Source organism: Chenopodium quinoa, unplaced genomic scaffold (genome assembly GCF_001683475.1).
Source record: "Chenopodium quinoa cultivar QQ74 unplaced genomic scaffold, ASM168347v1, whole genome shotgun sequence".
In the NCBI taxonomy this organism is placed as follows: Eukaryota; Viridiplantae; Streptophyta; class Magnoliopsida; order Caryophyllales; family Amaranthaceae; genus Chenopodium; species Chenopodium quinoa.
Window position 1 is genome coordinate 1,518,525 of NW_018744137.1, and position 13,851 is coordinate 1,532,375.

Below are 13,851 nucleotides of genomic sequence, written 5' to 3' on the forward strand. Positions count from 1 at the left end.
CTGAACTCTACTTTACTTAACTTATTGAACTGAATTGAATTGAAAATAAGCTGAAGAGAACCAGCCCTTAGTTAGATTTTCATTATTGTTGTCTAAAATTGAAAACATGAACTCACTCGTTCATTGTGCGGAATGGTTGCAATATATGAAGTATCAAAATAGCAATATATCAAATAGCTTAATAGCATGAATCATCATTTTGTACCTCTATTTAACATTTGCTATAGAATATGCATCACAAAGAGTCGTGATAATATTATATCCAACTTTAGAAGTTTTCACTAATATTTTTTTCCCAATACTGTTAATGGCCAAAATTCAACCAACAAGCACAAAGGAGTTGACATCAATTTTCCAACCACTACTAAGCCTAGTAGTCTATAATCATACACAAAGTAGCTGATATCAATTTCATTTCAGAAGTTTGCCTTACTACGGAGTACATGCCAACAAGAAGTAAATGAATCGCGATGAACTGGTAAGGTTTGCCTTGCTACCCATCAAACAAGTTTGCTATGCTTTCCAAAATTTTCACACAAACAGAACAAACAATATTATGCTTCTAGCATGCATCAAATCTCCTCTATATCAGTATTAATTAATATAGAAAGCACAAGTCCTGCCAATTTTGAAGTCTCAAAAGTAAGAGCTTGGTGGTGAGGAGACGCAAAGCAATGCAGCATCTATGTCAAATTAACATGCATGTATTTCAATCAGAACGGCCAAAAAGTATCGAAGGAACCAATCTTCTACATTAGATTTTGAGCTCCCCGGATATCCAAACTGATGTAAAGCCGGGAGATGCTGGAATTCTACGGTCAACTGATGATGGACCACTGATAGCTAACATACTGAGAGCACTGTCAAGTTAGCCTCAGCGTGACCGTACAGTTAATGAAAAACGGATGCTTTCACCTGCTTGGCTCATTTGACAACAGTTAGATATGTTCAACATATTTTTAGACTTGTGGGGAGACATTTGTAATTACTTTGCCTTCACTCAAAATGATGCACATTGCATAAGAGAAAACAATAGAAGGAACACCACTAAAGCAAACCAGAAGATTTACTTCCAAAATTTGAATAAATGAAACAGATAATAGCCCAAGACAATGAATGAGCACGTTCAGGATGGGAAATTCTACAGCACAAGCTCACAAAGGAAGCATGTAAAGTGGAGCTTTCTTGCGAGCTCCATGGAATATAATGGAAGTGAATTGTGGGCAGTTGCAAGGTCATGAATCTCATGATATCCTTCCAATGTCGTTTCTTCCTTGTGATGGTGGAATATTGATTGGATGGTTTGTTCTGCGACCTACCAAACAAGGGCAAGGGCTATCAAAAAGAACGGTATTGTATCTATCTTCTTCCCCCCCAATGTTGACCTTCAAAAAAGGAAATAAACAGCAAAAGTGAAGGAACAGGCAAACAATTATTTCACATATGCGGGAAGACAAATTTAGAACTGCTTGAAATATCAGGATCAAGTTTGTGCATACCCCATGGCATGCTGTTATGTGGATATCCCGGATCATAGCTATAAGAATTGTGATGTGGCCTCATATTAATCCCCTCATTCCCATACGTAACAGATGATCTCCCATGATTCGTACGCTGAATAGGCGGCTGCCCCAAACGACTTAGGGAGGTCGGTGACAATTGTGACATATATTGTGGTGCCCTTAACATTGAACGACCATATCCAAGAGGCAGATTGTGAGCAGGTGGGCTGCTCATATCTGGTTTTGAAAAGGCTTGAACAGGACCACTGGGCCTGGATCAAATCACAAACATTAAAATAAATTCAGTAACCAAACCAGCATCCACTGGGCCCTGGATCCAAATTTCCCTACACTGAGCTCGACACTCATGCCCATGTTGAATAACCATGGCAACACCAATCCAATAGAAATCACAACTCCTATTACTTAATCTACCAAACACTGTATCAAACGATGCAAGCCCTTAACAACACAACAGATTTCAATTTATTGAACACCGAATTACTAATAGTATACAGGCAATTAAATCTTCTATAGGACATCTTAACTCTTACAGAATGCTTTGGATGCATTTTCTAAGGGCAATTCTCAGCACAGCTTAGATAATAAATTGACCACACACAAATGAATAACAGAAATCATATGGAAACAGGAAACCAATTCTATCATCTAAATGCATGCCTCAACTCCTACAAACGACAGATGAAACTGAATAAAATAACTCAGCTAGTACATTAATTACCTCCACATTGCATTAGTAACTGCATTTGAATCATGGCTGTATGTTCCAAAACCTAAAGTTTGTGGTGATGCCGTAGCTTGATCTATGTTCACCGCTTTACCAAACTCAGAAGTGATGCTGCTCACATCAGAACTATCCTCTTGCAGCAGTAATTCATCACTGAAAAAGAAAAACGGCAAAGCTTACAAAAATGCATAGGCTTTAAAAATTAGAAACACAATGACAGATGTTTTTCTATTTTAGTCTTCCACCTTGAATAACAGAAGTGAAAAAAGCACAAAACTTATTTCACATAACCTCTGTCCAAACAGAGGCATAACAATTTCACAGAAATTCAACAACCATTGGCATCTTCTATATCAAAGTAATCTTTTGAGAGAAAATCCTGCAAGAACATTTTTCTTGTTCAACATTTCAAATTTAAAAGCTGTGTGAATGTAGAGTAGCAGAGCTTGTTGACTGCTGGCATCAACTTGAGCATAATCTAATTACTCCAGCAATAGCGTAGACTGGGACAGATAATGAGCCAATGCCCAACTTTTCAAATAGAAGATATTTATCTTTTAGTGGGTTGGGTTTAAGCTGGTAAGCTCAAGTGAGGATTTGGCATCTTATTGTGAGTTCAACTTACAAAGTTCCAATAGAATGCATGAAGTAATAAAGCACGATTGACTAGTATCCATGCTGACTGATACAACTTGAAGTGATCAGCAACTGAAGTCTTATGTGTATGTTCCCTTTCATAGAGTGATATTTGAAGTAATAAAAAATAAGTAAATAAAGATAAATTCCTAAGAACACAAAAGTAAAGCCATAAGACCATGACAGAGTATTCTAAGAAAAAACAATTTGTTTATGAAAATGAAATAAACTACAAAAATGTTTGTGATTCAAAAATATCCAGTGAGTAAAACTGTATATCATCTAGAAACAACAAAAGGAGTCCAAGTTTTCATGCCCAAGGGAGGTACTATTTACATACCTATAGTTTGGATCCCAATCGCCAGGATCAGGCAATGCTGTTACATCAAGCTTTTCATCCACAGGTCTTTTAATTTGTGAAAATTGAAGGCTTGAACCATGCGAACCAGAAATTGGCATGTGGGAAAAAGAGTTATCAGTACTGATATTACTACTACCAGATGGCGGCTTCCAACTTGACATGTTAGAGTTTATAGGTATATGCAGTGGACCACCAGGTACCTGTGACTGTGTGTTGCCCTCACCTTGACTGAAGCAAAGACCTCCACTCAAGTGTCCTTGACAATGCGCAGAGGATGTACCTTCTTGAGACTGTATATTTCCGGAATGTCCCCAACTTTTTCTCCGGTTAAAATTGCTAACAGCAATACCTTTTCCGAGAGGAGACCCTTGACAATTTCCCCTTGCTGGAGATGCAGCACTATAATATCCAGGTGAGCCAGAATTCTGAGTGAAACTGCTTGGCGGAGTAAACTGTGAAGGACTAACTCCAAGCGGAAATGGTGCAAAATTTCCTGCAGATGGACTAACACCAAGTCCATGTGGGCCTTGTGGCCGGTGATAAATTTTCCACCTTGTATCAGGGCTATTTCCGACCATTGCCTTACTACCTTGAGTATGAACATTCATCGTAGATTGGCAACCGGGTGAAAAGTATGTAAATGTATTAAAATTATCCCCATAGCTCCCGTAGCTACTTCCAAGCATATTACCATCATTATAACTATTATGGCTTCCTAAGCTACCATAACTACTGCTTTGTGCATACGGTTGCATCTGAATGTGTGGAGAAGCATGCATTGATAAAGTACGACCAGAAACCTGCATAAATGATATCAAAAGTCAGACACAGAGATGTGACAACAGGATACTCCCTCCAAGCCCACACTTTGGAAAGTGAAGCATGGAGGCAGTGGGCCATAGCACATTTAGTACAATAGCCTAGGGAATGAAAAAGAAGCATCTAAAGAGCCTGCAAGCTTACATGTGGAGAGAGACCGGCTGCAAACCAGTGCCCTCCCCCAGGATGATGGTCCACCTTGAAATTTTGTGAAACTGGGCTAACCGGCTTCCCAATACGGAATCACAGAAAGAGAAAAAAAAAAGTTTTAGAAACTTTGACAAAGAAGAAGGGACAAACAAAGGATAGCAAGAAGAAAACAGAAGACTTTGAAAGATAGAATGACACTAACCAATGAACTAATTACAATGGCAAAGCATCCACATATGGAAAAAACAAGAAGCTTGCAACTAAAGAAATTGATATGTACTTGCAATTAGAAAAAAAATAAAAAGATAATATTTCAGAGACCATGTCTCAAAACAGACTTATTAGTTCAATGAATCCCAATATCAGCATAAATTCATATTGGTAAATCAGAAAACTTGCTGCTTGGAAATTATTCCTCTTTACAACATTTTTCCTCAGTCCCACTCTATTTGAAGGCTGAAGCTCCTTTGCAAATCAGCACTTTTAATCTAAACAAATAATCTTAATAAAAGACTACAACAAAAGCTTAAGGAAGACCATAAAGAAATATCACTAGAATGTGTTTCCTTTAAAAGTAGAGGAACCAGCCATATGTCTTATTGGTTCTTCACATGGTATTTTACAAGGGACAATTCAAGGATTATGAATTGATAAAGCCACATTGGTGTACCAGCAACCTTACTGAACAAGTGCATACATCTTTTTGATATTATAACTAATGCATTTGGCTTGATAGGGATGCCAAAGTCTCAGTAAATAAACACATTCCCTGAGCACAATCAGAATAATCAATTATGAAGGAATGACTCAGAGGTCATTGTTGTTCATAACTTTATTCCATACTCTCGTACATGTATTGCAATCTCCAAATTTATACAACTAAACATAGCCATGCTTACTAAATAGCCACCTAAATAGAAATTTACTTTCAGTTTCCAACATCCAATATAGAAAAAATAGCAACCATGTTCCATGTATAGTTCTTCCCAAAGATTCAAAGTTTTGAGGGCTTGGTATTCTCTGTTAAGTTCTTTCTTATACAAAGGATCATGATATCCGTTGTAGTGTTGCTCTAGAGTCTTAATTTCTTAATATATTGTAGTCAATGGGTATAATCATTTGTCACTCAACAAATAAACAAAGTGCAATTTCAGCATAGCCCATTCAATTCAACATAAAAGGATGTACCACCAGAAAGACAACAAGGACAGTAGTGAAAGAAAAGTTGCTAGTATAATTGAAATTATATTCCAAGTGTTCCTTTGGAAGAAGTAAAGTAGACCCAACACTTTGAAAAACAACTTATAACAAATGCAAACAGAATTCAAGAATTTTAAAAGCTTCAAATTTCCACGGTAAAATAATTCAAAAAGAATATTGGTGTGCAAAACTGCTCACCACACGAGGAGTCTCAGAAACAGGTATATAAGGGCTTGTGAATGGCTCTCCAGTCACAAAAGGATGTTTCAAAGCCTGCATTCAAATGCTAATCATCTAAATTCGTCATCCATATCATACTACATCAGATTACTAAGGATTAGAAACACAAAGTTGCTGATATGACAGAAAATTAATAAACCTGAAATGGAGACCATCGCTTTTCAGGATCAAACTCCACAAGCCCCCTTAGAAAATCAATAAGAGCTAACCGTATTTGCCTCTCTGCAAAATTCGAAGGTAATACATACCAAAATAAGCATGACTTGACAATATTATCATACAGGAAGCATATTAAAAGAATTCAAACATGGTACATACCTTTGATTATGTCTTCTTCGGGTAAATTTTTCTTGTAAGGATAGGCCGCAACAATTCCTTCAAGATTCATATAATTAAAATATTCTTTTCCAATCATAGGTTTTTTCTTCTCCCTCTGTCACAAATTCAAAGAATACTTGCATGAAGACAGGAAACAGTAAATCTGATAGTTATTTAAAAAAAGGACCAACCATAATATCATATAGCGCCATATTTTAAAACATTAAAAAATTTCACTACTTTGAGAAACTACGCTTTTCTCAAAGTAGTGACAAGTTTGATAATTATTATGAAAAGCTTTTATTTGGATTGGAATCTAACCCAATCTGCAATAGCTACTTGTGTTTTATAGAATAAGATACACTATCTCCAACTACTTGGATTTCCTCAAGGTGCTCCCCCAAGTGTTTGAACCCCACTATCTAGGGCTTGCAGATTTTAATTAAGCTAAAAAACAAGGGACAGAAATGGTCAATTTGTCAATGTATCCTATTTGCTTCTGACATATCTTCATTACTCCAGGGTTTCTGCTACAATTAGTTAACGTATCCTATATGGCCCCTCTATCCATGTCTCTAAAAGAAACACCTGTAGAAAGCATGAAAAGCTAAAAGAATCTAAAATTCGGTATATAGAAAGAAGAAAACTAGAAAACAATAGCTTTAAGAGGAAAAAAAGTGTTGCCGGTGTTTTAAGGTCCCTAGCCTATTAGCTTCAGGCCACAATCACCTTCTGTTTCAGGCATTTCTCTTTTACAAAGGTTGCAGTTGCACACCCTGGTCGGAATCATACTTGTCATTGCATAGCAAAAATCCAAAATAATAGGTAATGTAGTATTTAAAGAAGCAAAGCCTAAACAGGAAATACCAAGCCTTAATCAACCTTTTTTTCTTTAACAGGAAGTGCCATCAACCAATGATTAAATTCAAATTTTATTCTATTCATTAACAATCTCAGATTCTTAAGGGTACAAACACATACTGCTTCATATTCTTCCTCAGATAATGCTTGATAAGCACTTTTTCCTCCCATGGAAACATGTCCAGCATCTACATGATCGACACTTCCAACAAACTTAAAGAACTTGTTCGTGTTTTTTGCATCCTTTAGTAGATAATCAGGGGGTTGACCCCTACAAAAATTCAAATACAGATAACACTCAGTAAAGATCAAATATAAGGAGAATATCATAATGATCTTCTGTTTGGCCAATAAAAGATGTATCTAGCTAAGATAACATCAAGTGTATTTTTTAATTTAAGAAAAAGAAACATATTTGCACATATAGGGATTTAAAATTCAGTTCAAAGGTGTGGGGACATGATATTGATGAGCTTAAAAAATGTAACAAATAATAAAAAAAAATAAAAATTAAAAATAATAAATAAATAAAAAATTGCACTTTCAGTTGAAAAAAATGAGAACATTTAGCTAAAATTAAATGCAAATGAGTCCTTGCCTTCACTGGACCTACTACTAATAGTGGATTTAGAATCAAAAAGAGTAGAGATTGATTATGACTTGTAAGCAATGAAAATGAAAATTGAAGATGATTATATAATGAATATACAGTGTACCTTAAACAAATTTGAACTGTAATATTACTTATATTTATAAATGTACTTGAAATGGATCTGGGATTATAAGGAATTCAAAATGAAACATTTTCACTTTGAGTGGGGGGATTTTACATTTAATTTTGGGACTAAGGCTTTGTTGTTGTTGTTGTTGTTGTTGTTGTATAAGAATTGCCAGCATTGAGCCATTAAAAGCCTTTAAAGCATAGGATATAATAAAAGGCTTTCAGTGAACTAACAAAATATGAGATTATTTGTTACAACTTAAAAAACTGGACATCGATTTAGCATCAAAATAGTTATCCAAGAACTGCAGTCATGCACAAGAACCACACCTAGACTTAATTTATACGTACAAAAATGACTCATAAGAAAAAAGAGAAGCATACCCGAGTATACGAATCATCCTTCTTAGAAGATCAAATTCTGAAGCTCCAGGGAATAGAGGGAGGCCTAGAAACAACTCAGCAACAATGCATCCAAATGACCACATGTCAATGGCGGTAGTATATCTTAAAAACATAGTCAAGGTATGCAACTATGCATGTCATTCAATGCATCATTCATTCATTCATAATTTATTTGGACAAGGAACAGCCATATATCAAATCAAAACTGAAACAGTTCAGCTCTATCTATATGTGTTTGTACTCTGGTAGTCTGGTTGTGCAGCAAACACAAGCAGACAAGTAGCAAGATAACTGAAAATGATTCTGGTATGATCATCTTCCTTATTCAGGAAGTTGGGTGAGAATTCACAAATCATCAAATATTACTATACCTAAGGAAGAAAGACATAATAAGCAAGTAACAAAGGATACTGATAGCCAAGAAGAACTTCTGGAGACCTGTAGTAACGACTCTGCAAGAAATGTAAAAAACTAGAGTAAATATCATCATCATCAATAGAAGAAGTGAATTAGTGAATGGGAAGAGCCTTACCTGAATATAAGAGTAGACAGTCTTATCCTCCATGCAGGCAGATCCAAAGTCAATAATTTTAATTTCTGCTGGTTTCATACTGTCAATATCATAAGAGTGTCATACTTTGCTATAAAGAGGACCAGAAAACCACCTTTCCCATCAACATGTTCCCACTATCCCATGTGTTCACAGGAAGAAAACTCACCTTGTGCACAGAAGAATGTTCTCCGGTTTAAGATCACAATGGATAATACCAGCATCTTTCATCAGTCCCAACCCACGCAAAATCTATTAAATACAATATTTAGCAATCCAAAGGATATTAAAGGTGCTGTAGCAAGTACTATAGATATCAACAAGTTCTACCTGCTTTGAGAAGAGCTGTACTATGCTCAACGATAGCCCTCTAAAATTATTAAGTTTTATCAGCTCATATCTGCCACAAAAGTATCAATACAAGTCACATATAAAGTCTTAACAGCTATATAGCAAAGTCACGGGCAGATCAAACTTACAAATTTGTGTCTAGTAATTCAAAAGAAATACAAAGATGCCGCTGGAATACAAAGTAATCATGAATGCGAACAATATGATGCTTATCCTCAGGATCAAGCTTCTTATTTAACTGCAAAGGGGGCAGAAGGAAAAGTTATTCAGGTCCAGTGATAATTTCACGGCGGGAAATATTATCAGCTAAGGTACCGTAGTCAAGATTGAGACTTCAACCCAGGCCTGTTGATAGTAAGCTGGCTGATTTTTTATGATTTTGACTGCTACAAAACTGTTAGTATCAGGCACCCAACATTTGGCAACCTGTCCAAATGTCCCGTGTCCAAGAATATCTTTCACAATGTATCTGTTAAAATAAAATAAAAAAACTAAATTAACAGCACTTGTAAATTGCAGCATGATATTCTTGTCTATCATGACCCCTAGACAACAGAGATAAATAAGGAAAATAGACCACTTACATCAACAAAAGCATACCTTAAGAGATACCAGCACAAAACATGCACCTAATACTTATTTACCTCCCATCTAATGAACAAACAGGGGCTAAATAGCTAAATACAAGCCATAAGTAAATCAAAACACTAAAAAATCCAGATAACACGCGAAGTAGTTGAATAGAGTCAATGGACCGGTAATGCAAGCTACCTATCCTCAAAAGCTTTTTATTTTTGTTATTGGTTTGGCCTTTTCTACAATTATTGTCATCCTCCACAGTAATATTTATAGCAGCAAATTTTGCATGCCTGCGTCCTCCCATTGTATTTCGGTATTTACATTTCTATTTTTTATCAAAAATAAATAAATTATTCGTTTTCCTCTCTCTTCTCTTTCCTTGTCTTTTCACCTTTACCTCCTCCAAATGTTCTTCCATGTCTTTTGACTTTTCCCAAACTATTTCAACAATTGCACCTCCTAATTTCAATTCAACAATAGATATCAAACTCAAACTCATCCTCTTACGTTGTTTTCAAAATTTTGATTTTTCGTCTTTCATTTCTTTTACAATCAAGGAAAAAACTACGCATCACAAAGGATAAAAATTTAGTTTTGAGAATTGATGAGTGGCATAATATTTTATGTATATTCATATGCCATAGTGTGACCTGTGACTCCACAAAGCTTGCTAGAAATTATCATATTCGTTGTCTTTTATAGATAATCTAATACCACCACTTAAATTATTTGGAAAAGATAAGGTTTTAAAACGAATACTTTCCTAGACAGGAGAATCTTTAAAATGATTCATAAATTCTGGGAAAAAGCATTACCGTGGTATGCAATTTTTCAAATAATACACAATTGGTCTTGGAAAAGGAGATTCTCTTATAGAAGGATGAAAGGTGATGCATGTCAAAAGGAATTTCCTACACCACAGGAGGCGCTGTGGCCTGTGGGTCGTTGGACATGTGGACAGCCATTGCTTAGTGGGTGCTCATGGTTGCCACTTGCCAGGAACAATGCTTCTCCTAAAGAGCTTTAAATTGGATTTGTCTTCTATGAACAACCATTAGACACTAATATAATAATGGGCTATTTGGTGGGCCAAACGGAGTCCAAAATGGGCTTTCACATATATGAAAAGTATTTTGAGCCAATGAAGAAGATGGATGAGACGGATTCTCAAGATGAAGTACCAAAAATGCATTTTTTGTTCCCAGCACGGGCGTAGTGCATTTCTAGAGTGCTGCAAAAAGCAATAAGGTGTGCTAAACTGCTAATGGGGAAGGTTTCCGCAAAAAAGTTGTCTAGTTGTACATACTAGGGAAGGAAATTTGTACAAGCTCCTTGTAAGTAAAATCTTTTGGATGTGGGAACATTAGAAAGAGGATTTCTGTAGAATACTCTTTAAGGGGAGGATGGAATCTACAAAATTGGATGTTTCGAGAATTAGGAGCTTGGTATGCCTATGGAATATGAATAGACCATTGCATTCATTTGAACAAATCAACCAACACATTGTATTCTTTTTCAAAGCAATCAAATCCCTTGCACATCTATAAAACTAACTAATTGGTACAAGATCGATCACCCTCTTCACTGGCATCATAATTAAAAGGGCTATGTCCACATATCCAAAAGACATAAAACTCCACAATGCATTCTTGATTATAAGTCCTAACTCATTCTCATTCCATATTTGAACATATTATAAATCAATCATTATCAAATAAAAGTTCCAAAAGCAAGCCTTTGTCCAAATAATGATCTTTCCCCTAAAAAGGCTCATCTTCATCATCAAACTTAAACCATTCCTGGTTATAACCCCTAACTCTTTCTCAGTCTGCATTATAAATGCATCATTGTAGTGTCCAATAAATGAGAGGTTTCAGTCAGAAGTTATAAAAGCTAGCCATTGTCCAAAATTAATAGTCTTCTCCCTACAAAGACTCTTCACTCTCAAAATCTATTGGAAGGAGGACTTGCATAAGCCTTGTATTGGAAAGGGGGATCAGTGTAAGTAAGCACCTCACTAAAAGTCCCATCTATTGGGAACTGAGTGCACATAAGTCATAGAAGATTCACTTTTGAATCCGCTTTAAATGTATGAAAATCTGTACCAATTACCAATTTACCACCACTTTCAATTCTACACCCTCAATTTTAACAAAGCTACGACATTTAAATCAATGTCTGAATATTTCACATTGGATTGCAATTAAAACTTTTTGATAAATTACATCAACATTCTTAGTAAATTCTAACAAAGCTACGACATTTAAGCATTTTGGCACTACATTAATTCTTAGTAAATTCTCTATTGGGCCCGGGAGGATATTTTTGAGGGTGAGGAGTGAGAGTGGGGAGGGGGGTATATTAAAAATAAGTATAAGAAATCACACCTTCGTTGTGTATGAGAATTGACCAAGACGTAATTTACTGAAAGAATAAGATCCGAATTTGCATTATCATGGCCATCATTGAACACTCCATCAGATGGACTTGTTAAAAACCTCTTAAGGTTGAGTTCATCTGTATACTTGAAGTCGGGATTGCATTCTTGATAGGTTTCAACTATGTGCTTTGTAAGTTTTGCCACCAACTACAAACCAAAAAAAATAACACATACCATACACACACATTAGCATGCTACTCATTCAACCATCAATTTCAAAGGGCAATCAACTACTTACAATACCCACTCATCTAAAATATTGCTAAACAACATTACTCCGACTCTCTATTTCACCTCAAGTACCCGTGTCACATACTCGACAAATGTACACTACATTGGTATGACACTTCAACATTTCAATTTCAACCAAAATTAAGCAATTTCTTCATAAAATCATAGACTTGAACATTCCAATCATTAACATAATAACTAACATCATAAAAGAATGAATCAAGACATTAATTGAGAAACTTACAGGTCTTCTAACCACAACCCTCAAAGGTTTAGACTTGTTACTCGTTTCCTGGGAAAATATATAGGGACGAAACGCCAGCTGACGGGGGCAAAACCCCGAAGCAAACGATGGCGAAGACGACGGCAACTCATTCGAAAACTCGCCGCCATCTCTATGGTTGACTTCATCCATAGAAACCACTGATTAATCTTCTTCACAAATAGTCTAATTGCAGAATTCAATCATCCTCCTCTCTTTCTCTCTCCTCCACCAATCAATCAACAATTCCAATCAAAACCGCATACTAATTCACCCAGAAGACTGCAATCCCATCCTCATTCAAAAACCTCGAAAACTGATTCAATTTCTTCAAATTATTGAAATTAGAGCTAATGCCTCATCTTGTAACCATCCGATTGCAGATGAATTGATCAAAATTGAACCTTAATTAGGGTTCGGATCGATAAACGATTGAATCCGGGTGTAAATTGAGGATCCGAATAAGTGAAGTGTGAAACTTGTTGAAGATCAATTACAAGAAGAAGGGATAATTTGGTTTGATTTGATTGAGAAATTGATTTGATGAAAAATTGGGGGAAATTGGGTTGGAATTGATAGAGTCGACCAGTATTGGTGCCAAAATTGATTAAAAATTTGGGTGACTGGAGTTTTGATTATACGGTCATCGGCGGAGCATCTTCCGTATAATGAACCCGGTCCATTTTTATGACTTTTTCTTTATTGCATAATGTATTCTATTTTACGGGTACAAAGGGTAGAGTGGAATTTTGGAAAATTAAAAATTACTTGTATACTAGTACAAGTAATTATCTTAAGGTGGGTGAAAAATAAAATTCGTTGACATGAATTATCCATTTTGGTTAAAATTACAATTTATAATAAAATAATATTATTTTGTATATATATATAATACGGTAGGTTTTTTTAGAGTGAAAAATAATTATTGAGTTTTCATGCCGTTTTATTGGAGGACTTGCGTGAAATGGCTATTGCTAGAATGGTGCCAATGAAGAAGCATTTCTATTGCTTTAATCTTGTAGAGTAATTAATTAACAACTTTGGATTACATCATTACATGTATCTAGGTGCAAATGCAGATAGGTGCATTTAATGGTAAGTTTTGGGTACACCGAGATGCCATTAGAATTTTCATGGGCTTTGGACTAAGGATTTGATTGAAATAATTCAAGGTGACTTTTTTTCACAATGGTTTTGTTGTAGATTTTTGTTTTTAAAAAAATAGTAACGAGATAAGAGAACTAATTAATTTAACCCTTTAATATTTGCCCTTGCTTCAAAAAAAAAAAAAAGGAACTAATTTTCCCCAATTCCCCAAATTACTTTGATTTTCTTGTTCTTGCATCTTTAATTGTTTTGTTTACTATAAAAATATTTAGGGGTTCATATAAAGTAATACGAATTAATCAAAATATTAAATTATTAAATACATAAGACGAAACCATGAACATAATATGTATTAAATATGGAGTAACAA

The 13,851-nt window shown here is 35.4% G+C and overlaps 1 protein-coding gene across 1 annotated transcript; it reads right to left on the reverse strand.

Annotated features, from left to right (window-relative positions):
• Positions 1–231: 231 nt before the first annotated feature.
• On the reverse strand, positions 232–13,067 carry LOC110693055 (dual specificity tyrosine-phosphorylation-regulated kinase 1A-like). Its single transcript, XM_021870180.1, has 18 exons — positions 12,357–13,067; positions 11,829–12,028; positions 9,178–9,331; positions 8,991–9,100; positions 8,842–8,911; positions 8,681–8,763; positions 8,494–8,572; positions 8,373–8,413; positions 7,941–8,063; positions 6,956–7,106; positions 5,975–6,089; positions 5,796–5,878; positions 5,615–5,689; positions 4,211–4,294; positions 3,227–4,047; positions 2,245–2,403; positions 1,500–1,774; positions 232–1,385 (listed from the first exon to the last, which is right to left on the reverse strand). The coding sequence occupies exons 1-18, from the start codon at positions 12,525–12,527 to the stop codon at positions 1,360–1,362; spliced, it is 2,820 nt and encodes a 939-aa protein (XP_021725872.1). The 5' UTR covers positions 12,528–13,067; the 3' UTR covers positions 232–1,359.
• Between the last annotated feature and the right edge of the window lie 784 nt (positions 13,068–13,851).